This window comes from Sciurus vulgaris, assembly GCF_902686455.1.
Source record: "Sciurus vulgaris genome assembly, chromosome: 1".
In the NCBI taxonomy this organism is placed as follows: Eukaryota; Metazoa; Chordata; class Mammalia; order Rodentia; family Sciuridae; genus Sciurus; species Sciurus vulgaris.
Window position 1 is genome coordinate 196,250,415 of NC_136461.1, and position 26,793 is coordinate 196,277,207.

General features: G+C 32.6%; 1 protein-coding gene across 4 annotated transcripts in view; it reads right to left on the reverse strand.

Annotated features, from left to right (window-relative positions):
* Window positions 1–5,478: 5,478 nt before the first annotated feature.
* TMEM65 (transmembrane protein 65) overlaps window positions 5,479–26,793 on the reverse strand; it is a 46,051-nt gene continuing 24,736 nt past the window's right edge. For 2 of the 4 annotated variants that reach the window (XM_079137629.1, XM_079137631.1), the window contains 7 exons: window positions 23,569–23,613; window positions 21,408–21,467; window positions 20,509–20,576; window positions 15,853–15,907; window positions 14,954–14,996; window positions 12,652–12,757; window positions 5,479–8,101 (listed from right to left, as the gene is read on the reverse strand). In XM_079137629.1, coding sequence (XP_078993755.1) covers window positions 7,991–8,101; window positions 12,652–12,757; window positions 14,954–14,996; window positions 15,853–15,907; window positions 20,509–20,576; window positions 21,408–21,467; window positions 23,569–23,613 — 488 coding nt within the window. In that variant the 3' untranslated portion in view covers window positions 5,479–7,990. The remainder of the gene's footprint in view (window positions 8,102–12,651; window positions 12,758–14,953; window positions 14,997–15,852; window positions 15,908–20,508; window positions 20,577–21,407; window positions 21,468–23,568; window positions 23,614–26,793) is intronic. The other 2 variants (XM_079137630.1, XM_079137632.1) reach the window with 1 other exon arrangement.

Consider the following 26,793-nt stretch of genomic DNA (forward strand, 5'->3'; position numbering starts at 1 on the left):
TGGCTATATACTTAGCCATACATAATGGAGGTATTTATTGACTTTTTTAGCTCAATGTGTCCATGTAACAGAAGTCTCACAGATATATCATGTGGCAATTTAAAAGTTGCTTCCAAGTTCCTTTTACCTTTCTTTGTGGTTTCTTCCTTCTGGGTAGAATGTGGGTGTGATGTCTTGGGTCAAAGTAGCCATTTTGAATTATGATGTGATTTTGAGAAGGAAAACTGTACATGATGAAGCAAGATAGGAATCTAGACCTCTGACCACTTTCTGGAGTACAACCTTTATTCCAGCTCTGGATAAATGCTATCATTTTCCATGAGAAACACATTTCTATCTTGTTTAAACCTAAACTAATTAGGGAAGTTCAGCACAAAGGTTCTCAAAGTGCAGAGGTATGGTCTGCAGACTTTTTTTTTTTTTTTAAGGGAATTAGTGAAGTCATCACATTGTCATAATGTACTAAGGTGGTATTACCCTGTCCACTAGGGACATGCTAACTTATGGCACAAAGCAGTGATGGTGATCAAGATCTGGTGGTGTCTGCCTGTGCTCCCAGCTACTCGAAAGGCTAGGGCAGAAGGGTTCCTTGAGCCAGGAGGTGAAGGCCATCCTGGGCAGCACAGTAAGAGCCCATGGCAAGAAACAAAGAACGGAAAAGACAATGATGGAAAAAAGCACCCTAGAGTCCATCAAGGCACCAGTAGTCACTGTGTTCTTCACAGGCAGCTCAACAAGGTCATTGTCTTCCTTGCAGTTGGAGGGGAAACGTTTTAGTCAATGTTCTTCATAAGGCAGAAGGATTTACTTATTTTAAATCTTGACTCTTGAACATTCTGTATGAAGAAATGAGACTTGTGCACAAAGTACTTCTGAGGATAAAAGGTAAGGCTGCTATCTTGAGGAACTGAACTCATGAGGCTGCTCTGAACTGTGAGGCAAGCCAGGGTATTCAGACGTGGGTATCTGACAGACATTTTCTCAAACACGAATAAAGTGAATGTCATTGTAAGGAAAACTAAAGGTATTTGCTACCAATGATAAAATTTAAGCTTTCAAGTGAAAATCAGAATTTTGGAAAATGTGTACCTGCCATCTGCTCTTGACAATGTCTCAATATTTAAAAGGCTTTTTATAAAATTGAGATTGCCAGTCATATTAAACATGATTTCAGAATTTATATATTCTGAAGTGTATTAACTTTTGGAAGATCTGCATACCCAGTGAATTGGTGGTTTCAAAATGTTACAAAAATTCACAAGGAAAAAGTTACAAAGTACAAAACAATAATGGATGTTAATGCAACTCAGGGCAAAATTTCATGGATAGGGTCTCTGATTCTCCATGGCAACTAATCTTTTAGAAGCTACAGAAATTCAGTCATACTAAAAAGCAATTAAAATATTCCTCCCATTTACAACCACATATCTGTACATGGCAGAATTTTCATTTACTTCACAGAAAACAACATATCAAACAGATCAAATTCAGAAACAGATATGGGAATCTAGCTGTCTTCTATTAAGGCAAACATTAAAGACATTTGCAAAAAACATAAAATAATGCTATTCTCACTGAATTTTTCTATGAAAAATAATTTTCATAAAATACTTATTAATATAAATTAATAAATGAATTTTTGTCATTTATCAGCTTTCATTTCTAGTATTTATATACCACTCAGACACAAAAGCTCCTTGGGGCCTTATTTTTTTTAAAAAAGATAAGGGGTCTTTAGGGCAAAAAAATTAGAAATCTTTGGTTTATGACCCTGGATCTGAGACATAATTGTTGGTCTCGTAGAGAACATGAGGAGAGCAGTGAAAGCATGAAGCCCAGAGTGGGTAGACAAGACCACATGATGAGAGAGAGGGAGCAGGAAATTTCTAAAAATCGCAGACAAATACATTTGATATTAATCTTCAGAGAAAACGTTCAGATTAAACAGAAAGTAAGGTGGAGACCATTAGTTCCCAAAACAAGTTTACTAAAAATAAAACATTCCAAACCAAGGAATATTTGTTTTCCTGACAATTGGTTTTAAAAGTTATGTATATACTGTATTTCCCATTAAGCATTTGATTATCTGTGTAAAATAATGGCCTAGAGAACTAGTAGCAGATTAACCAATCTGCCTGAAGTAAAATGTGATAAAGTTCAGAAGTGGAACAGAGCATTACCCGGAAGCAGTTCTTTAGTACTGACAAAGAACTGGCTGAGAGTCAAGCCAGAATTCAAGTGCCTGGAGAGAAATCAGTGATTTGGGTAGCAATGATCACTCATCAAACAGATACCCATTGAGCCATCTACTGTGTGCCAGGCACTGTACAGAGCATTAAACAGAGAAGAGAGCAAGACAGATGTGTCACTTAGCTTCTTGTCACTGTGACCAAAACATCTGACAAGAACAACTTAGAGGAGAAAAAACTTATTTAGGCTCCTGCCTTCAGAGGCTGAGTCAGAGATCGGTTGACTCCACTGTTCTAGCCCGCGGTGTGACAGAACACTGCGCAGAAGGGCCTGCAGAGGAGCCCTGCTCACCTCATGGCAGCAGGGAAGCAGAAAGAGGAGAAAGAGAACACAGGGAAGAGACCTGCTTCCAGGGCACCCCCACAGTGACCCGCCTCCTCCAGCCACATGCCACCTGCCTACACTTACCACCCAGTAAGTCCATTCACATTAGGATGGACTGGTCAGGTTACAACTCTCATAATCAATTTCGCCTCTGAATATTCCTGCATTAACAGGAGTTCTTGGTGGAACAGCTCATATCCAAACCACAGAACTGACATTAAAGCACAGTCAGGTCTCTGTCCTCTTATGAAATGAGAACTCTTTACCTGAGTCAATATGAAAGAAAGAACGATTTAAGCTGTTAACAATAGAAAAATGAACTAAATTAATTTAGATTTGTTCTCCTAACTAGGGGTGGAAAAGAAAAATTACTTGATTCACGCTTTTAAGATAATAGCATGGGACAAAAAAATGCACTGATAACTGTTCCCATAAGTCTAATGTTGAAAAGCAGAGGAAATAAGGGAAGAGAAGAAAGGCACATATACGAAAGAGATACAGAAGACAGAGACACTGCAAAGAACAGTGGTGCTGGGAGCTGGCACGTGAGAAGGAAAAAGCCTTCATTCTAATTACAGTATCTCTGGTTTGTTGGGTTGGCTTAACTACCTCTTTTAAACCCCATTTATGGCTAACATCTACGTAAGTGCTTTATAAATGGAAAAGTACTATGTAAATGTATAGCTTTCAAATTATTAGCAAAAACCAAGTCTTGACTGAATTGTGCAATTCTCATATAAAACTATTTGATCCTACTATTTTTGAGGATTTTCTTCATCTTCTCCCAAAAAGGAGTTTCTTTTAACTCTTCAGTCATCACCCTCTATTTCATTTACTTATACAATGTAATCTCTTACATGCCTACTCTAGCTTTTTAATCTTCATGCTCAGAAAAAGGTTTGATCAAACTCTTTTATTTACAAACTGAGGTAAACATATCAATGGCATTCATAGTTTGATGTTATAAAATTTCATTTGAATATCAATTCAAAACACCATGTGTTTCACATAATTGTGAGCCAGACTAGAAAATCAAGGAAACCAAAATCCTGACACTTCAAAACTGAAATGGTACATGTCTCTGCTTTAATTACTACTCCATTTCTAAAAACCAGAGAAGAAAAAACTTATTTCAGTGTGAGTTAGAACTCATACACCAAAAGCATTTATTGCTTTGGTAAAAACAAATGGTCTGTTGGGTTTCACACAACGAACCCTCTGGATTTTGCTGATGAATTATCCATAGACTTTTTGGATTTCAACATCACTTCTTCATGCTTCTGGACCATTTCCTTCTGCTATTAGTAAATATCCAATGAGTATTAATGTTAACATAAAAGTTATTCATCTTTAGACTTAATTCAGACATCAGCAATATGAAACAAACAAGAAAACATTTAACAAAGCATTCCAAAGTGAAATATATTCACATGTCTGAGATTTTCTCAACACCATCTTACAGAACTTCGCACAATTCCTTCTCTTCACAGGTATCTGTACCATTTATGTTCTTACTTCTTTCAGGTCTTCCCTGACCACGGCCACCCTCTGCCCTCCTTGTTTCTTTCATCACCACAGAACTCATCATTATCTGACATAAATAAAATATTTAAGTGTATATTTGCTTTCCTTTGTCCTCTTGCCCCTCCACAAAATCAATTTCATGAAGGTAGGGATATCAGTGCCTTGGACCATTCCTAACATACAGTATGCAATCAAAATCACGAGAACTGGCTAAATGAATCTTGAGATTATAAATACAATTTCCCTAGGTCATAGATGAGAAAATGATCCTCGAATGTGGAGGCAATAAGAAACTTAAACAGAGAATGTATGTGATAAAGTCCTTGCAACTGATGTTCCTTTAGCAAAGTAGTTAAGAACACAGACTTTACACTACACAGGCTGAATTCCAATCTACTTAGAATAGTGACATCATGAGCAAAATAACCTCTCCATGCCTCAATTTACTCACTATAATATAGGGATAGTAACAGCATCAACAATATCATTATTATTATAGTGATTAAATGTGGTAACGTGTAAAATACTTCGGTACAGAGCAACAAATGAGTGTTTAATAAAAGGGAGCTAATACTGTTGCTAATATCATTACCACCATCCACAGGGGCTCCATAGTCTATTTTCTACTATTTCCCAACTAATTTATGATAAGGCTATCTACTAGGTTCATGCAACTGAAAAAGCAGCAGACTGGAGAAATAAAACAGTTGCCAAAAGCAAGAACAAAAAAAAAAAGTGGGGGAGATGAAAAGCATAAAAACTAGATTTCCAAGGTAATTCATTACAGCACAATAATAATGCCCACAAAGAAGATGACAAGCCACTAAGAATGTATTACCTTTGATATGCTGTTTTCGAATGGGAAGAAAATATAATTTTAAAATGAGGTGCTGGAGGTGTAGCTCAGGTATAAGAGTGCTTGCCTACATGAGGGAGGCCCTCAGTATAATCCTCAGCACTGAAGGAAAAAAAAGTTTAAAATTAATCAGGTTTACTTCCAAATAGTTTATACAATCTTTTGGTGTAAAGTATAAACTTTCATTGTCTTCAATTTTTACCTTCTAGAGAAAAAGAATAAAATAAACCAGGCATTATTAAATAAATGGCTTGGATATCTCTGTAGTAAACACCCAAACACTGTGATTTGGCCAACCTCTTTGCAGCTTTTTTATGGGATCACTCTTCTCTTCTACTCTGTAAGATTCTATGTCAAGTTGAATTTCAGAGGTGGTCAACAGTTGCATTTACTGTCTCAGTGATGTTACTCCCACCTTGTAACAAATCTGCATTTATTAATCCAATTCCCTTTAGTGACAGAATAACCAAGGCCCTCTAGGATTAGAAAGAAAATTGAATTTTAAAATCAAACCACATTCCAAATTTCTTAAAAGATATTTTTTGTTCAATTCCTTTGTAAAAACATTGGTCACCATTTAACATACAGTGCAACAAAATGCACCCAGTTTACATGCATCAACAAGCCAATAAATCATAATACAGGGACAATACAAATCTCAAGCAGACAGTACTCAAGCAGCTCATGTTGCATTAACCACAGCTCTAGTGTTCTAATAGAGAAATAGCTAACACAAGAAACAAAGAGTTCCAGTTTCAAATCAGAAATAGGATTCTTTATGGCAAGTAAGAAAACAAGGATCACATGGAGTATTACCTTAAAGGGAACCATTTCTCAGAAATCACTTTGTGGAAAGCACTGCTTTAAAGTAGAACAAGACCTTGAAAAATATGTATACCTTCAATTAAGGGCAAAAGGGTTTCATTTTTTGAAAATCATTCACCTGAATGATTCAAACTTTTATTGTGACTATAAATTAAAACATCTTCTGATGTGAAGGTTATATTCCATGTTTTGATCACTTAAATAATTTTAAATTTATAACTAAATTGACAGATTCCATTAATGATTAAATTAATAACAGGGTTGGATTATTTTCAAGAGCAAAAAAAGGAAATCAATAATCAAAAGTCCTTTCTAAACTTATAGGCCAATTTTCTGAATATGGGATTTAATTAATAAAAAGAAAAGCTAAGTACCATTATAAAATACTTAAAAAAAAGACTGCAATCAATATATAATTTAGAGACAAGAGCATTTATACATTTACCAAAAAAAATTAAATAAACACTCTAATCCTAGCAATCTAAAATTTTTTTAAAAAATTCTTTTTTGTGTCCATGTGAGATATGATATTACAGCCTAAGATAATTCTGTTCAAGATATCGGGTTGTATAACACTAATTTGATCAAACTGTTTGAGCATAAGAATTTTACATATTATTTTTATATTATATATTTTCCCTTTTCCCTTAAAATCTATGATTAATGGAGAGCAGCACTAAAACATTGTAAAGTACACAGAAGAGAATTTATGACAAATTTTCTGGTGAAAAAAAAATCTCCCTAAAAATGAGAGTTCAAAGTAATTATGTGCAAATGAAACTTCAAAACAAGATTCCTAAATATTGACATCCTACAAGTTTGTTTTTTGCATCCATTTAGCAACATAATTTTAAAACCAAAATAGTAAATTTTAATTTTTCTCTCTTCCATGATGTACTTAATTATTCTGTTACAAATAAGTATAAATTTTGCACGTGTAACAAGCTATATACCAAAAACCTTAAAGGGTTCAAAAATTAAAATTTGGGATTCAGACATAGGTTTACTTAGGTCAGATATATAAGACTGGAAGTAAGCAAGCATATGCTTTAAACACCACAAAAGAAAAAAAAAACCACTAAAAATGGGAGTTCCTCATGTAACTTTGACTAGACTACACAATAAAAAACAAAATATAAAATATTAAGTTTTCACTTCAAAAGAAATTATCCAGAAATAAAATTCACTACACAAAATACAAGGTTAGGATTGTAAGGATGGGGTATTCAGATGAGAAGATAATATTTGTGGGGAGTGGAAATCCTTCTTAAGCAATATCATTTGTATCTCATTAACCTTCCAACATCAATCTCACACTTATACCACAAACCTTTCTATTTTCTACTTCTCTAAAAAAATTTTTTTAGCTTCTTAATTTCAAAGTGTCATGTCAAATTCCTTAGTTGTCTCTGATTCTACAATCCCTATTTTAAAAGACTGTGAAATAATAATTTTCTTCTCCTAAGGAGTCAGAAACACATCATGTAATTATTCAAAATTGGTAAATTAAAGGTAAAAAAAAAACCATAAATAAGTACACTTGTTAGCATATGTGATTTTTAAAGAGGGGAGACTATGTAATTGCTCTGTTTAACCCCTGGCTCTTAAGACAGTATGGTCAGAAAATTAAAATGAGTAATATATACTTAAAATCGGTATTTATTATGAATAGATGTCAGAGTTAAGAATATGACTGAAATTATATATTGTAAATGTTTACTGTGAAAGAGTATAAAATTGATGTTGCCAAAAAGAGTAAAAAAAATTTTTAACTGATACTAAACATCTTAAATAATTTGGAAAAAATCCTCAGGTGGAATTGTAACTATCAAGGAACAACAGAAAAAAAAAAAAAAAAGCTTTCATGCATGTATACATGTTAAGTAACAAATAAGCAAACCCCAAGTCAGTACAGTACATCAACAACTGAGACTTAAATAATATTTTGATATATAAAGAAAAAGGAAAAGATAAAATTGTTGAAAGCCATTGATGAAAAAAGCATCTCAACAGTTTACACAAAATGATACTAAAGAGTTTTTTTTAAAAAGATGTCCTAGGAAGACCAAGCCACAATAAGTTAGTGTTTTCCATAACACATGCTGAATTATTTGATCCCATATCTATACACTGTTACTGTCTTAATTCCTAAATGTGTGACAGCATATTTAATAACTGAGGTACATTAGTTTACATCTTTTTATGGTTACTCTAAGAGGATGAATTTTGCTTTTCCAGTTTTTCGTCTTCTTCACCTCCTCCAAAGAATATCAAAGGAAACATTCCTAGAATGCAGCCAATAGTCACCCCAACAGCTTTGCCCTAAGGAAAGAGAAGAGAACATTTTTACTATATCCCCGAAAGAGGTATCCTTGCTTAATTATCTATTACAATAGACAACTACCATGTACTAAAATATTTAACTGTGGCTGCATTTCAGTTGATCATAGTAATTTAAATATTTTTTTTAAAAAGCTACAAAAATACTCCCAAACAGGTCAATTTAAAGTTGGAAGCAGAGCTGGGAATGTGGCTCTGGTAGAGTGCTGGCCTGTCACACACCAGGCCCTGGATTCAATCCCCAGCACAGCGCAATCAATCAATCAATCAATCAATCAATCAATCAATAAAAATTTTAAGAATAAAGTTCAAAATAACCAGGAAAAACATCTTAATTGCCATAAAAATATCATCAAAGAAATATTCACACAGACAACACTTTTTAAAAATTATACATATATCTTAAAGTCAGAAAAGAGGAAGGTAGGACAAAAACTCTCAAGAACTACTCTCAATATATTTGGATTTGGGGAACCTCCTATATACTTTTCAATATTCATTCCCATGTATGCATAACTACATGTAGATAGAATAATTATGTAAACACTGCTTTTGTTTTCTGCCTCACTTCACACTCTACAGCAACCCATGTTATAAATACACTCTTTTACAAACTGCGGCATACATTTAATATGCAGACATCCAAATTCCACTTAATGGATGGTCTATAATCTCCTTAAGGTTTTCCTTGCCATAAAAAATTAAAAACTGTTACTTTTTTACCATTGCAAGTGATATAGCAATAAATATTTCTGTGTATAGTTCTTCCCCAATGATTTATTTAAAAATCAGATATTAACATTTGTGCATCTTCAAGGCTACTGTCATGCTCTCTACCCTTGACAAAACCATACATACATTTAGTTTATATACCAATTTCATTATATGGGTATGTTTATATATACATTAATTTTTCTGCACTCTCACATTATGAAAATTGTTTACTTCTATAAATTATTTTTAAAATTTGCATTTCTATGATGACTATCAGGTTTAAACAGTTTTCAATTAAGTTTGATTTCTCCATCAAGCACTGAGACTCTACTATGTGTCAGACTCTACGCTGGGTATACCATGGAGATAGGGCCGGGATCAAGGCAGTCTCTCTCTCTTCCAGGAACTTCCATTAGGTATACAAAGGAAGACAAAATAGGTCCTGTTAAACACTATAGATGTTATGACAGTTCCGTAATCTACAGTCCTGAATAAAATGTCTTCTATCAGAGCCTATACTTTTTCTAATAAAGTTTAATAGTGGACATTATTTCAACAACAGTTTGCATAAAATTTTTTCAACCCTTGCTATTTCGGGTTTTCTGTTGTTGGTGGTGTGGTAGTAGTAGTTGTATGCCCATGCTTTATAATATAAATAGTCAAATCTGTCATTTTCATTATTCCAAAAATTTTAAAGTTATCACTCCTTCAAAGTATTAGCAAAAAAAAAAAGTTTAATCCTAGATTCTTATTTGACTTCAGCATTTATATTCATTTATATACCTTTATAGTCCCTATTCTATATTCTGTTTTCAGACTCCTGACTTGCTATATACATGAAATGATCATTGCTAACATGCTCCATTTCCATTTCCCACCCATTTTGTTAGAATGTCTTTGCCCATGGCAACAAAGACTTTCCTCCTGCTCACTTTAGGAATGCCAGTCAGTGAGTCCTGACCCAATTATCTCAATGGGATACAAAGTCGATAGTGTAGGAAGGGAAGATATGGTTATCATCCTCTCTGACTCCCTGAACCAGGACCTGAATATTTTTTTTTCCATTGTAAAAGCACTTATTTATACATTATTATTAGGACCTATAATACTCTTGGCCCTACACTGAGGTTAATTTTAGAACTTGAGCTCATCTGTAATATTGTTCTGTCAGAAAATATCTTCCAGGCTTCAACCAAATTACAAAGGAGGTTTTAAAATCCAACCTATGTCAATTGGAACCTGCATATGCATTTGTGTATACTCTATTATGGGTAAATTTCAGAGTTAGTTTGTCATGAACTTAAAATACTTCAGGCTGTACATGATCAAAATGTTGTATTACATATAAGATTTGATCCTAAACTAAAACAAGCAGAGTCGAGAACTAAGGAATAGAATCACTGTTTCCATATGCTGGTGGGGACTTAATCTTAGGCACACAATAAATATATAAAGATCAATTTAGTAAATGAAGTACTTTTGCCATAAAGGAAATGAACCTGCTTATAATACAGGAAGAAAATAGATGATCAATTATGTGGGAAGAGGAGAATCCAAGAAAACAACTTCTGAACCCAACTGTAATGCTAAAATTCTAAACCAAATTGCTAGAATGTTAGAATATCCTTTTCCCCTAATGACTCTGGGCTGGTATCTACCACCAAGTCTTACTTTAATTTATCTACAAAATGCAGGATAGGGACACATATAAAAAGAAGAGTCCAAAACTAACATTCTATGTTCTTAAAAGACTTACTGTCCTTTATAAAGTAAAAATCCTAACAGGCAAATAGGTCCTCATTTTGTTTCTATACATTTATTCTACATTTCAGTTGAAAGCACAGTCATCTTGAGGGCTTGTAAGAACACAAATATTGGGACTCTACCCTTCCTAACTCTGTAAATCTGTAGTAGATGCACTTTAACGTGGACCCCAGGATCCAATTCTCCAGGTGTTCAAGACTTTGCACGCATAATCTCCTCCCACAGAGCATGGGCAGGATGTTCTAACTTGCTTGTACCCAACAGAAAAGGAGAAGGGTGTTACTCCTATGATTATATTGTATTCGGTTATAAGACTCCATCCTGCCAGTAGACTCTTTTCTCTCCCACTTGCTAGTTCTAAAGAAGCAAGCTGCCATGTGGTGAGAGGGTCTACGGAGAGGGCCAAAGGACTCTAGGTAGTGAAGAAGACCTCTAGGAGACGAGGATGTCCTCTGACCAAAAGATAGCCAGAAGTTGAGACCTTTACAGACACAAGGAAATTATGCCAAAGAACTGTGTGAGCCTGGAAGTGGATTCATCACCAGCTGAGCCTCCAGGCAACAACCAGGTCCTGGTTGCACACTGACTGCAGCCTTCTAGGGAACCCAACCGTTCCTGATCTCCTGTCCCAAGAAAACGAGAGATAGTAAATACGAGTTGGTATAAGCTGCCAAATTCATGGTGATATTTTATGCATGAATAGACAGGTATAAGATAAAGTCTGGGAGTTTGCAATTTTAACAAGTTTCCACATAAAGTTGATACTACTGGTCCTGGCACCATACTTTGACAACCACTGACTTATAAAATCTTACCATTTCTCATGGTTTTAACTCTCACCTAAATTTTCAGTGAGATCTCCATGACCTTCCTATTTAATACCCTAAACTGACTCTACTGTAGCACTCCCAGTTTCTTTTATCCTACTTGGCTTTTAATTCTCATAATGTTTATGAACTTCTAATATACTAAAAAAAAAATTTTATCAGGTCTTTTTATTGTCTGTCTCCCCTTTTGCTGGAACACAAGACCTACCAGAAAGAAGAAAACACTCTTCTTTTATTAACTGATATATTCAAAACTCCCACATCTGTACCAGGCACATAGGAGTTAAACATTAAATATTTGTTGAATGAGTGAATGATGACTTCCATCATCTCTAATTCATGCCTCTCTAACTTTTGACCTTTAACCCTAATTCTAATAAGTGTCACCATCTGAATATCCTGCTAGAATGTCACACTCAATGATTCTAAAACAGAATTCATCATCTCTCTTCCCATCTTGTTCTTCCTCCTTTTCTTGACTTAACTGGCAGCATCCACCTTCCTTCCTATTTAAGTCTTTGCTGGTTGACCATCACCTCTGAATGAGGTTCAAGCTCCTTAGCTGGGCATATACAGTGCCTTTCCTGTCTGATCCGTGCTTATTTCTCCAATGCTATTTTTGACTACAACTCTACCCACAACTACTACATAATATAATCACAAAATACCTAATTTTCTGAATTTCTCTGAATATTCTCTTTTTCTTTATCATACCCTTTACTTGCTAGTCAGTATACTCAGAACCCTACTGTTTATCTATAAATGCCTCATTGATAACTCAAAAATCAGCTTAAATTAAATAATTACCAAGAAATCTCCCTACCAAACAAATTACCCTCCCAAAAAAATGGTACTTCTCCTTATGCTATTGCCATATCTTTGAATAATTCTATTATTGTATATGATAATTTTGCTACATGTCTGTCTACCTAAACAAGTGTCTCAGGGTAACTATAGTTAATTAATCATTTAATGTCCTCCAATCTCGGGCACATAACAGACACACCACAGTATTAACTGAATTGTATAAATGTTTTTTAAAAAATCAAACCTCTTTATAAAAAATGAGTCAATAAATATTTTTATGAAGACTTACAAGGCCTGTATAATTTTTTGTTAACTGATTTTATTCAAATTGATTTTAGTCTCGAAGTTCTCAAGATACTGAAATTAGAGTCATGTTCTGTCTATCCAAATTCATTGCCATAAATCATATAAATTACTTACCAAATGTGTACTAACACGTGTTTGCCACATGTCAACTTGCTTTGGTGTGAGATCAGGAATTGACAGGCCTAACCTGGAAGCCAAAGCTTCAACATAGCCCGCAAGTCTTTAAAAAAAAACAAGAGAACAGAAAATGGGTTTCTGAAACGACACACAAGTGTCCTCAGATAATAAAACAACTACTGCAAAGAGAAACAAGATAATTTCACACCTGTCGTTGGCACTAGAGAGAAGGCAAAAACATTTCTTGCAAACATTTATTTTTATTGTATATATTCAGTTTAGAAATAGTTTCATATTAACCTGTTTTATAGGTAAATTGACTCTGAGCAATTTTTCTCTATCATTATCTTAAAAAGATTATTCAAGGTATATAAAATTTTTTTACAAATAATTACAATTTCTGCATTTATTCCAAAATCAAAGCAAAGTACTTTAACATGATATAAATTAATAGTTATTATCAGAAAGAAAAACCTTTTTTAAATTCATCATATTGCTATACTAAGACAGGCAAGCTAGAATATTCAGGCTAACCTTAAGTATTTTATCAATTCTAAGTTGCTATCACTTAAAAGATATAATTTTAAAGATATAAGTTTTTGAACTTCAAGAAAAAAGTTTGTCAGTTAAGCTATGCACACCATCAATCATGAAATGGATCCTTATATCATTCAGATATGTTAAAGTTTTTAAAAACTGTGCATCTAAGAACCCATAAAATGTAGATTTATTATTTAGTGACAGAAAAAATAGGACAGGAGAAATAATTCTTAAATATAAAGAATCGTAGTAAAATATTCATCCCTAATTTAAAAAAAAAAAAAACTTTTATCATACAATCTAAAATCAAATGGCTTTAAAATCTACTAGATCATTTGGGTCCACTAAATATATCAGAAAGCTATATAGTAGCAAAAACATTATCATTATGAACCTTAAACTTGGAAACCTGGAAATGGCATGCTCAAGAGGTGATATCATGATAAATTTATATCACAAATTTCAGGAATAGAAATTCTGATCATGATCCTAAAGTAAAGAAATTTCATTTTTAACAGTAGCTTTGGCCCCAAACTGTTCTGCAAAAGCCTTAATTAATACAGAAGATTAGATCATTTATAAAACTACCTTTGCCAAGATTATAGAGTTAGTAGACTACTACTATGCCCAAATCCAAATCTCAAAACATAAAAAGGACACTCAAATTAGCCAACAAAGGAAGGCAGAAAGTCAAAAACAGAGCAAGATGTTAATCATAATAATTAACGCCAATTCTTTAGCATTCCCCAAATTTAGGAAGAAGCCCAGATCATCTGGCACTTTAAAGAGAGAAAGCTACCCTTTTCTAAGTAGCCATCTTCAGTTTGTTTCATCATTCCTGCCGCGTGAAACAGAACAAAATGGCCCCACTTTGAGGGCTGAGGGCATGGATCAATAGAAAAGCACATGCTTAGCAAAGTATGTATATATTGTACATAAATGCACAAAGTATGTATTTGGTATAAAATACTTGGTATTCCAGAACTAAATTTTCTAATTGAATACTTCTATGACAATAGTTTTTTATGTTTTTGGTTTTTTCGGTGCCAGGGATAGAACCCGGAGGTGCTTTACAAAAAGTCATATTCCCAGCCTGTTTTTTATTTTTTGAGACAGGGTCTCACTAAATTGTTTAGGGCCTCACTAAATTGCTCAGGTTGGTTTTGAACTCATGATCCTCCCGCCTCAGCCTCCTGAGCCACTGGGATGGCAACAGTATTAAACATTTGGTATGCATCAAATATTGGTGCCTTGAGTCATGAATACATGCATACTTTGTATATACACACACATACATACATACTTTGGCCATTATTTCCTTTTCAAGTTCTACTTTCTAGCAAACATGCCCAGTCAGTACCCTTAAATTTGGGCTAGATCTTTTATCTCTGGAATGTATGGTTCAGGGTTGGAGTGGAATAATGGCCCTGTCTTGCCTTTTAGAAATGTCTACAAAATATATCTTTTCAGCAAATGAAAAATTCCATTTTGCTCACATTACAATAATTTTTGCATAAATTTTTACATATATCAGAATGCCAGGGCCCCATCCCCAGAAACACTAATTCTGCATGACTAAAGTATAACCCAGGCACCTGTATCTCATGCATACAAACATTTAATGCTCTTGACATAAGAATATTCAATTTAAATTTAGTTCTAGAACACAAAGACAACTTTTTTTAGATGTTTCTCAATTAAAGGAAAATGGAGAAAAGAAAGAATATAAGTACACAAATGAATAAATAAATGGACCTACCCAAGTCCAGCTAAATCTGACACAAGATTTCCCAAAGCAGCAGCTAAAAATTTGAAAAATAGACATGTGAATTGTTAAATAAAAGTCAGAAAAATCATGATAATACATCACCATGTATTCATGTATCCACAGAGCACTGGTCTAGAAGAGTAATCACATTAACTATAAAAACTATGTATAAAGCAACTCACTGTAAAGCTTTTAATCTCAAGAGTTCAAAACAGAGCATGATTCTGAAATTATAATATTCTATCTCCACATAGTAATAAGTTTCTTTTTTGTTATAGCAGCCAGTTTATGCTTTGGTTTCAGTGCCAAAACACATAATATTTTGTACTTTTATCTTTCATAAAATATTTGTTTCATATTTAGATACTTGGAAGTTAAAGAGTAAAGCCATACATACAGCTCTGAATTCAAGGGAGTCAAGGAAAAGAAACATTACTGTCAGGAACTCACTGACCTCATGCTTTCCACACAATAAACAACACAGAACCATTTCCAAAATTTTACAATCATGAACAAAGTGATATTAGGGGGAGAGAAGGGTTCAATCTTGCATTCTGTTTGATTTTCTAACCAACTAGAAAATAATTTAATAGAAACAAAGGGCAAATAGATTTAAGGGTAACTGAATTACCAGAAAAATTTGTTTTAACATAGACAATATGACAGAACAATTGTTACCCATTAATTAACATGAAGTATTTAAAATTTCTTGGGAAAAAAAGTGCTACATATACAAAACTAAGAAGAGGAAGATTAGGACTAAGGAGATAAGCAGACATTTCAATGAGTAAATTCATTTCAAATAAGTTATCATCTTCTAAACCTAACCTACTGAAATGTTTTATAAATACATAGACAATGGAATAGTAACATTTACTATTATTATATACCTGCCATCGTTGAAATTCCCAAAATAATTCCAATAGATAACTCGATATGGGTTCCCTGAAAAATGGTTAGGAAAAAATTAAATTAAAGCAAAGTGACTATAAAAGAATAGTAAACCATTAATAAAATAGGCTTAACAGTTAAATCAACATGTTAGTGCAGCAAAATAAAATATGGAGAAATATGCATACATTATGAGGTATTTTACTTATTAAATATATGCATTAGTGCAGAAATAACATTTTATTTATTAAAATTAGGCCCTTTTAAAAATAGAAAATAGTAGCCCATATAGAAATATAATTAATCATTTTAAGAATCTAGAATTTCTATTTTTCTATCACAGAGAAAGATGTTTTAAAGCTCCTTGAACACAAAGACAAGCTCTCATAATTAAATTCTAAATGAGGGGTTGGGGAGATAGCTCAGTCGGTAGAGTGTTTGCCTTGTAAGCACAAGGCCCTGAGTTCGATCCCCAGCACCCAAAAAAAAAAAAAAATTCTAAATGATAAATCTCTACTATTGCTATTTACTCTATTGAAAGATTAAAAAGACTAAATTCATTTCTAGAGAAACTAGAGTTTGTTAAATTATCCTTATAATATTTAGTTCTTTAACCATTAAGTAGTGAAGGTACATGATTTATTCATAGGTAGTAACAGCATTTGCTATAATAGATTTAACAATAAAAATGAGACCCTAATGCATTTCCACCAAATATATTTATTGACAGTTTAAGATTTTCTACATTTCTATCATCTTTCCTCCAGGAAGAAAAAAAAAAAAAGAGCTCATATTTTTACTTTCACTTTAAAGCAGAACTAAAATAAAGATTAAACTATTCTAATGGCCTATTACACAGAGCAAAGAGGAAACTCTAGGATTTATTGTGCTGATCCAATAAATCCACAAGCAAGCCTGCCACAGGTGGACTCAATTTTCAAGAGCCCTATTAAATACCGACATTTGAAAATTTCTTTGATTTTTTTTAAATCTCAATGATGTTTTTTTAAAAAAAAAAAAAAAAAAGTCCTATTATATAGAAATATTGCATTACTTATCCACTATTTATAAAACTGAAAAGAAACTGAGATAAAAATCCTTAAAACACGGACCAGAGTCTCCTAGGCACTTAAAAGTACATGCTTTCTAAAAGCACCAAAAGAAACAGATTTCTTGAAGAAGAAGATTTACATTTGTGAATGTAAAAGAACTGCAGCAACACTAGAAGAGAGGCATCTCCCAGCTACAGCATATAATAAATGTATACAGCACCTTGAACAGCAATGAATCTTTGTAATACATGCATTTAAAAGTACTTACATACTTAAATTATTTGGTTGAATTTAAAACACTTATAGGTCCTTCCAAGAACATGAAAAGACTCATGTAAATTCAAAGATGGTTTGAGGAAAGCAATTGACTCTCCACTTCTTTGTGTCATAGTTATTCAAATTTTGTATTAATAGGCAAGGTAAAAATTATAAATAAATCTAATACTAGTTATCTTAAAGTTACACCTGGCTCATCACCTTAATACAGTTAATCTACTCTAGATTCTAAAACATTCTACCTTAAGTAAAAGAAAAGTCATTCAAAAAACATTAAAATATAAGTTTAAAATAAAAAAAAAAAAATAAGGCAAGGTGATACAGTCCTGTAATCTCAGCAACTCAAGTGGCTGAGGCCAAAGCATCACAAACTCAAGGACAGACTCAGTAATTAGCAAGACCCTGCTAATTAAAGGGCTGGGGATGGAGCTCAGTGGTAAAACACCCCTAGATTCAATCCTCAGTACTTAAAAAGAAAGCTATCCAATAATATAAAAACATAATGAACTATGAAAAACAAGGATTAGTATTAACAGCAGCCAATAATAAAGGTCTAATTTATGGCAAAAAATTATACAAAAATTTGCTTTTAGGACTACAAGAGTAGCAGCCAGGAAAGGACATGTAATAGGAAGGAGGAAAAAGTCAAATGTCGTGCTAGACAACAGATAAAACATGGCATAAGAAGACAAAAGAATCAAGGAGCCTCTATCTTAAAACAGTCATGGCTGTTCTACAATGTAAAGAGAAAAATCAGTATTTTAAAAAATAAAAAAGGTAAAAAACATTCTTACACCGGTAACGATCACTTATTTTCCTTTTCACAGACTACAGTTATATTATCTGTTTTAGTCTTAGCAGTTTACTACCATGCCTCAATAGAAACTGTCAGTCTCTGAACAGGTCTACAGAGCATATGTGCCACACCTATCACTCTTAGCAAATGTTTGAGTCAGTAACTTGAAATATTTATTTCAGTAAAAACCAGTGATATATCCCTTAAGCTGGGTTTAAATGTAAAGAGAGTAACAAGTTATTACAAATTTGGAATGAAACATCTTAGGCCTACCTACAAAAATTAGTCCACTATCAAGTTACATTAATAATGAGGCACAGGCCTGAGTAACACAAAATAATAATCAACCTTAATATAATTTGACTTTTGAATGTGGTTTGGAAGTTGTTTTTAAACACAGATATCTACTACTTTATTAAAGCTTTTTTAAAAATGATGACCATATGTGAAGGTCTTATTCTGGACTTAAGAAACTAAGTTCCCCTATTCTGATTTTTCTTCAAAAGACTCCTCCACCCCTCTTCCTGCAAAATACATCACACAATTCCCTGTAACAAAGGATACTGTTTCAGCATTTGAGTATTTAAGGTCTGCCCTATTGAGGTGAAAAATATAACGGCTATTAAGATAGTAGTATGGGTACTAGCTATGAATAAGAACCTGAAATGCTAAATAAAACCATGCCAAATTAAAAGAAGTATTTGCCACAGAGACACTTTCCAATTAATGAGCATATGAATCTTAGCGCACAATTTATTCACAAGCACATGAAGTCTTAACTATACCTTACAAATTCAATATAATGAAGTCTTCATTACAATTAGATTGATTTATATTTACTCTTTAATCTAGCCAACTCAAATTTTAGTCATTTCAGAAAAGCAGTGTGGTTCTAACTAGTTGAATAAATCTCTCACATTCATGGCTACAAAAATAGACCAATTTTATTGTTTTATGTACATTAGGAAGATGCCATAAACCGTCAAAAAAAACTAGCATTCTGGAATTCTATTTTAGGGCCCTTACTGAATGTGTGTCAAACTTCAGAAATCTGATCTTGCCAGGTTTCTCTACTGAAAGAATCCTCCCATAGTGCTTATCACTTCAAGTGGTGCACATGCCAGAGCATCTTCTGTGACAGTTTATGCTGCAGGATACCAGCCTGCTGTGTGAGCCCTGTGAGTTTCCTCAACCAGGTGAATGGATGAACTTTGTGGGTGGCTGATGTACATCAATCTGGACATAAGGGCTAGAATACATACCAAACAAAACCATTCTATAATGAATCAACATTAGGTATTCTTTAAACAACTTTTATAATCTGTATCATATGAATTACTTTTAAAAATATCTACTTTGAAACCAAATCTTGTATTTACATTCACTTGTAGTACAGGTAAACTTAAAAACACCAAAAAGAAACCCTGCACCTCTCATGTAGTTTCCTCATAGTCAACAGCCTATGATCATTTCATCTTTTTTTTTCAGTAGTCTCCTACAATATAGTATACTTATATATAAATCATAGATAACAGAAGTTTTTGAGGTTAGAGTCAATGAAGTTTACAATGAACTCTTTGAGCTCTAAGTCAAAGAAGCACTTTGATTTTCTCAAATGAGTTCAAGTAAAACCACCACCTAAGAACTCCTAAACTGGTATCCAGAAATAACTGCTACTTTTATCTCCTCACAGAAAATAGATAGTAGACCTTCAATCCATTTACTGCTAATATCTGAGAGAATGAATTCACATTAAGTATTCTAAAACTATGTACTGAAAGTTGTTATTACCCACTTAGCTAAACAATGATCAACCTATTCCATTTGGACAAAATAAGAGAAAAGTGAATAGAACAATGGACAGTTTTTGAAGCCTTGAATTTTAATCATGGATCTACTTCTAAGGAATATGGACCAAATATTGGTATCCATTATCAAGAGGCCTTACTAAAAAGAAGAAAGGCAAATCAATCATCCCTGAAATTAGGAAACACTTTTAAGGAGCATCCTTACATTAAAATGACCGTATGAAGGGGAATTTTTTTTTTTTTTAATTCTACAATACAACAAAAGCAGAAGGGCAATATATTCACTGCTCTGAAGTGAAACTTCAGACACTTGTGAGTTAAATGGCTAAAGCTCAGACTGGATATCAAATCACCTGTTGAAACATTTTTCAGTGGAAAAATTAAACAATGAACAAATCAAATAACCTACATAGGTGATGACAAATACCAACACAATTAAAGAACATCAAAAAAAACTTACATGATTTTTTTCTTTCAAAGTGTTGAAACTAGATTAGAATAATATAAACCCTAAATGTTTTATCTAAATGCTTTCGAAAAGTCTTGATTAACATGACATGCCTTAAAATTGAGCTAGTCTAATTAATATGAAACATAAAATAGTGTTGATCATTATGATGTTAATTAAAATTAATAACTACAATATGCAAATTATTAGGAAAATATAGATCACAATAATTTCTTTATTAACTCAAAATAGAAGTGGTGAGAGAAAGAACTTACTGCAACAATCATAATTGCATTATCCAAAAAGCCAAACCCTATGAAAGGTATCGCATTGTGGATGAATACTGAAAAACATCAAAAACAGAAAAAGTATATTTTAAGATTTCTATAACTTTAGAATGAAAAAAACAGACGATATGATTAATGTCTCCAGTAGACTTGATAATCTTTAGAATTTGCTTCTCATTCTTTATAGTCAATAGATTCTACTATTGCTGTTAGTTTAACAACTTGATAAAAGTTATACTGGAAAAAACAAAAAATATATAACATGTAAAACAGTTGTGTTGGGCTTTTGTGTTTTCTTATTGGCAATACATATACATGGACACACCCACACACAAATGTACATTTGGTTAATGATAGAACAATTTAGTAAACGTACATAAATACTACATTCTACTTGATTAATTTCTACAAAATCAATGTTTCTCTTATGCCTAAAGATCATTATCATAAAATTGATCTTTGTATTAGAAATACTGAAAAATGCCCATATTCAAATTTCAGGGAAGTTACTTGATTGTTTTTATTCACTAACCAATTTTTAAAAGAAAAACACAGTGTGAAAAAGATGATTCACTTATCTCTTTTAGACGTCTACAGGCAGTCTTTCCCCACTCACAATTCATCAGGTTCCCTAAATCCTACTATAAAACTATAAAGAATCCATTTGTTTTAAATCAAAATATGGTTTGACCCCTTCCTACCAAAGGCACACCTTACCTTATCTATCTGGTGCATAACATGAATGAACTGAGATATTACATGTGCAACTTGGAAGAACTAAAACTTATTTATACATTTAGTCTCATACTTTCATATTTGCATCTTCAGCACATTACATAATGCTGAGAACATAGTAGATGCTCAATAAATAATAGAGGGCCACTAACCTGGAAAAGAAGAGAATTCCATATTGAGAGAATTGAAGGCAGACTGAAATAGATTAAAAGCTGGGAATAGGTAAAAGACTTGATTCTAATTAAACTATAAAATTGCCAAGGTATAGTCAATATCAGTTCAACTAAGGGTTTTCTTCATTAACATCAAAACTGAGTTTTATACTATATCCAAAAAATAGTCCCTGAAACCAACTGGTTATATGTGTTAGGTGATTTCGAAGTCTTTTTTCTTTCAGTGCAGGTAAGTCCACAGAAAATATAACTTAAATATTATCTAGAGGTCATGAAAGTTTAATGTTATTATAATGAGTTCTTCACTAATCAGGAAAGGCTAATAAGTAGTAAAAAAAGGGGGGGGCACTATCAAAGATAGAAGGGAAATAGTATATAGAGTATAAAAATATATACTATTATATCTAACATTCTCATAATTGTAAGAGTACATAATAGGTATATAATAGTCATTTCAGCTTCCTTCTTGTTATTAAGTAAAATTGTCCAATATCAAGAGAAAAATATTTATGAATATTATTTTAAAAGCTATTTAGGTGATAAAATAAAATAGCACATTAATGAAATGGGATTTTTCAAAAAGTCTAGACTCTGACTTTTGCCTTTGTCTAATTGCTCATCTACTGAACATTCTAAATTCTGTAAGTACCTTCCAAAACATACACACAATCCTAATTTCCAAAACTAATACACAAATAGGTTAAAACAGTATATTGAAAAATTTTAAATTCATTGAACAAAATATGTACAGTAAAGAGAAAGCTACTTAAGTATATCTGCAAATCATCTTCCCAAGGTCCTTAAAACATATGGCAGAGTAAATGATGAAATCGGTTGGGATTATTTAGCATTTGGGGTTAACTTGATGACATCTCTAAAACTGGCTAGATACAAACATTTTAATATTAGATATAAAGGAGATTAAATTAAGATTACTATAATTGTTATCCTGGTAAAAACTTGGTCAGTAAAACCAAAGAACATTGCTACAATAATCACTTTGAACTATAAAATACATTTTGTTTTTATGTTTCTACCTAAAAAAGTCCTATAAGTAAAAATTTACTTTTAACCCAAAGGAAAAAGTATAATTTTTCCAAAAAATGAATATGTATTAGGCACTTCACTGGAAACCTGAGATACAAAGATAAAGAAGACTTGGTTCTCAGTCCTCAAAGGTTTTAGGTATGGCAACATATCGACATAAACATGAACCACAGAAAAAAATGCTAATAGTATTAGATGGCAATGTCAATATAGGTAGTATGAATTAGGATGGAAGAATCACAAAAGATTTTTCCCAGATGGGAAGAGTAGTCTTAAAATGTCTTAAATTCTTTTGTATTTCGGGGAAGTTACTCATTTCTAACATGAATTATATTCTACCAAAAAGAGAAAAAAGAGCTGGCTATTAAAATGTTTTTTCTAATGATATAAATTTGCTTTCTAGTATATAATCTAGTAATTTGTGATTTCTTCAATTTTCTTTGGGAAACACTATAACATAGACGTTGTTAGCAAACTACATTTAATTTTTTAGCTTCAATTTATAACCTACTCAAATTAGCTCTACTAATAGATAATTCTCTTCTTCCACTGTCTTTATAGTAAGATCCTTCTTTGTTTTACATTACTTCTAGATTAGTACTGCAATATATTTATTCCTATTATAACAGAGAAAAGAAAGTACAGCAGCATATTAATAAGGTTATTCTTCCTGGTGTTTTAAATGAACTTTACTTTTCACTGTTTACAAACAACTAACTGGGAAGTATTTTCTGCATCAGAGTACAGCTGTACCTAGCTATGAGCCTAGAAATTCTAGTTCTGCAGTTATCCCACTTAAATTCAAATATATTTTCCCCAAAATTAAGAAAAATTCTATCACAATTGTAATTCTATTTATAGATAGCAATAATATCTTAACATCTTAGCTATTTCTTTAGCAATATTAGCTATCCCATAGTATTGTGATACATCTTAAACCAAGTTTATAAAATGCTTCTGCAAAATAAATAAAATAATCTACTTTATCTGGCAAGATTAATTTACTATCTCTTCTGTGCTACTAATGAATGATACAGTTATTTCAAGTCCAAAAGATAGAGCCACATATATTTAACAATTATAGAACCATTACCATATCTCAGCTGTCCTGGGGTGGGTGGTGGAGCTTCCAATTTTTCTAAAGGGGAAAAAAGGGTGTGGGGCAAGAATTAGTTACTATAACGTGATTTTTTATTACAAAAAAGAAAAACACCAGTAGACATACAAAAATGGGAGAATATCAGAGTTTATTTGTAAATTACATTTAGGTTAATGGACCAAAGTTATCCACTTAAAAGAACATTAATTGCTATGAATAAACTACTAAGGTACAAACAAAACTGACCTTTAGTTACAAGCCTCCCCAGGTCCCTGTAGCTCTGGGTAAATCACATATTTTTTGTATTTCTTTTACTTAAGTCCTTACATCTATATAATGAGACTATTTGCATTAATTACAGTAGAAAAAGACTTCAGTAATATAGCTACTATTTTTAAGATGACATCAAAAATGTATAAATATTGGTGGCAAAAAATACTCAAATACACCCAGATAGCCTTTAAAAATAGGAAAATATCTTAAAACAATGTAATTATAACAATGATTTTTCTAGATTAGGTAAGGTTTTTTTAATTCCATTTGATAATATACGGAATATTTTGATTTTTGAAATCTATACTAGTAGATAATGGAGAGTATTCTGCCTAATACAACAACCAAAAAAGGATGCTCTTATTCAAAAGCAGAGGTATAATACATGTCATAAAGTTTCCCCAGTAGTAACTGAAACTACCTTTAATACCTTTTTTATGTAAAAATTAACTATTACAAAAGTTATATGTAAAAGTTGCTATTACAAAAAAAGCCCTACCATTTCATAACAAGAACCATCTCACCATCAGTGTAAGTTAAAAAGGAAGAGAATTCCATTTTCCTATCCTCAAACTATCAGTTAGAATTAATTGATAACACATGGAAGAAGCTTAGCAGTGGATCACTCTCCTCTAGATTGAGTTCAACCAGACTGTCTCAGGAAACACATTAAAAACTAGATATATATCTTCTAAAATATTTATTTATAATTTATGACGATATAACTAAAGAATTTTGTATTTAACGTAAAAAGCAATTAAGTTTCCATTGATAATCTATACAAAGAGAAATGTGGTCCAAATTTGTGACTGGTGTTTTCTAAAATGGCATATAGTCCCACAATGGCTTTACAACAAGAAATACACTAAGACCTAGAGTTGAATCATTGTATTATTCAGAATGTTCTAAGAATGAAAGTTTAAATTTTGTTTTTCCTTACTAAAAAAGTTAAGAAGATATATTAATTTTTGAAGAATTTCACATCTGACAAAATAAATTCTCCATTCTTTAATTAGCACTATTATCTTAAAATCTACTTTGAAAGCATGCAAATGGTTTTCCAAATTTTTAGCCAGAAATATAGGATACCACCATACTCCAGAAATTTTCTAGCAAAGTAAACATGCAAAAGTGGATACATACCAGGACCATTTGTTAGTTACATTGTTATCATCACTGTGAGAGGTCCTAGTTAGCTGACAGGAACATCCTGAAATACTTAAAATCTCAATAAACAGGCCCTTACCAATAGAGTTAGCATATACAGGTCATTTGCTTTTACTTCTTCAAATTCCCTATACATTGAACAAAATATTAAAAATATCCTATAAATCCTAAGAAAGGATAAAGGCTAGACAAATTAATAATGGACAGGTCCAGCACAGTGGCACAGGCCTGTAATTCCAGCAACTCAGGAAGCTGAGGCAGAAGTTTGGCAAGCAAGACCAGCCTTAGCAACTTAGGGAGGCCCTCGGCAACTTAGCAACCCTATCTCAAAATAAAAAAAAATTTTTTTGAAAAAGGGTTGGGGATATAGCTCAGAGGTAAAGTGCCCCTGGAATCTCCAGTACCAACTAAATAAATAAATAAAGTACATAAATACTGTAGACAGGGCACGGAGGAAAATCACTAGCATAAGATCAAAGTAAAATCAAAATCCTGCTTCACAACGAACCTGAGGAGTACAAGAAGAATTATAAAGGAAATATTCTTCAGACTGTGACAATTTTATTGGAAAGTACCCTTCCAAATTTTTTAAAAATCATGTCAATCATTTTAAGATTTCTGACACTGCAAATTACCTTCTTTGTTATACTACCTGGATCAAACAAACACATAACAGAAATTTTAAAAAATCAGTTGTACAATACTTGACAGAACTTGAAAATAAGGCCAAGTAATCTATACAGGTTTACAATGTAACTACTGCTAATATAATCTCCCCCAATATGGTGTGTTACATATTTTCTCTCTTTTTCTGGATATTTTAGGATAATTAGATAGCCACAAGACTGTACTTCATCATACCATACTTGCTGACTTCTTTTAGCTCAAAAACTTCTGGATCTTCTTCCAGTAATGGTTAAGTAAACAGTTCTCCTGCACAGAATCAACTATACACAAAACACAGTAAGTAACTTCCAGAAGCACTAGAAAACGACTAGAACAGGTTAATTCTGAAGGGAATCAACACTTAAAAGAAGAAATGACATAAAGTGAGCTAGTTACCTGTTTGTTGCAACTTTCAGCCTGAGGGTAGACCCCAATCACAACACAGAAAATAACTAAAACTGATAAAAACTCCTTAGTCTCTCCACCTGAAGAATCACAGAATGGGGTGCCAAGTAAACAAAGCCATGGAAAGCAAGGGGAGACTCCTGAAAGAGTCAGAAAAGAGGAATAGGAGTCCTAAATTTTCCATTTACATTCAGTTCAGATCCATGGTTGACTTGTGAACCACACATGTACAGGGAGAACTCCAAAAATGCCAGCTAAGGGTAAAATGGGTGAGGATTTGAGCTGCAGCCCAAAAGAGAGTTTGCAGTTTGAGCCCAACCATTAGTTGTCTGCTAAAACAAACAAAACTAAGAAGAATAAAACAATCCAGAGTACCAACAACATATTAGGAATGATTACGAAAGATTCAGTTGAAAAGAAAAAAACAGCAAAATATCACCCATTTTCAGAAGACTATATACAGAGACCAATCCTGATGTGATTCAAACATGAGAATTACCAGAAAAACACTTTAAAGCAGCAATTAAAATAACATTCAAAGATGTAAATGAAAATATGCTTAAATAAACAAGATAAGAAAATCTCAGCAGAGAAAAGAAACCATAAAAAAGAACCAGTAAATATTTCTAAAACTAAAATAAAAATCATCTGAAATTATAAACTTTAACTGGTTAGCCTTAAAGGCATAAAAAAACTTTAATAAATAAT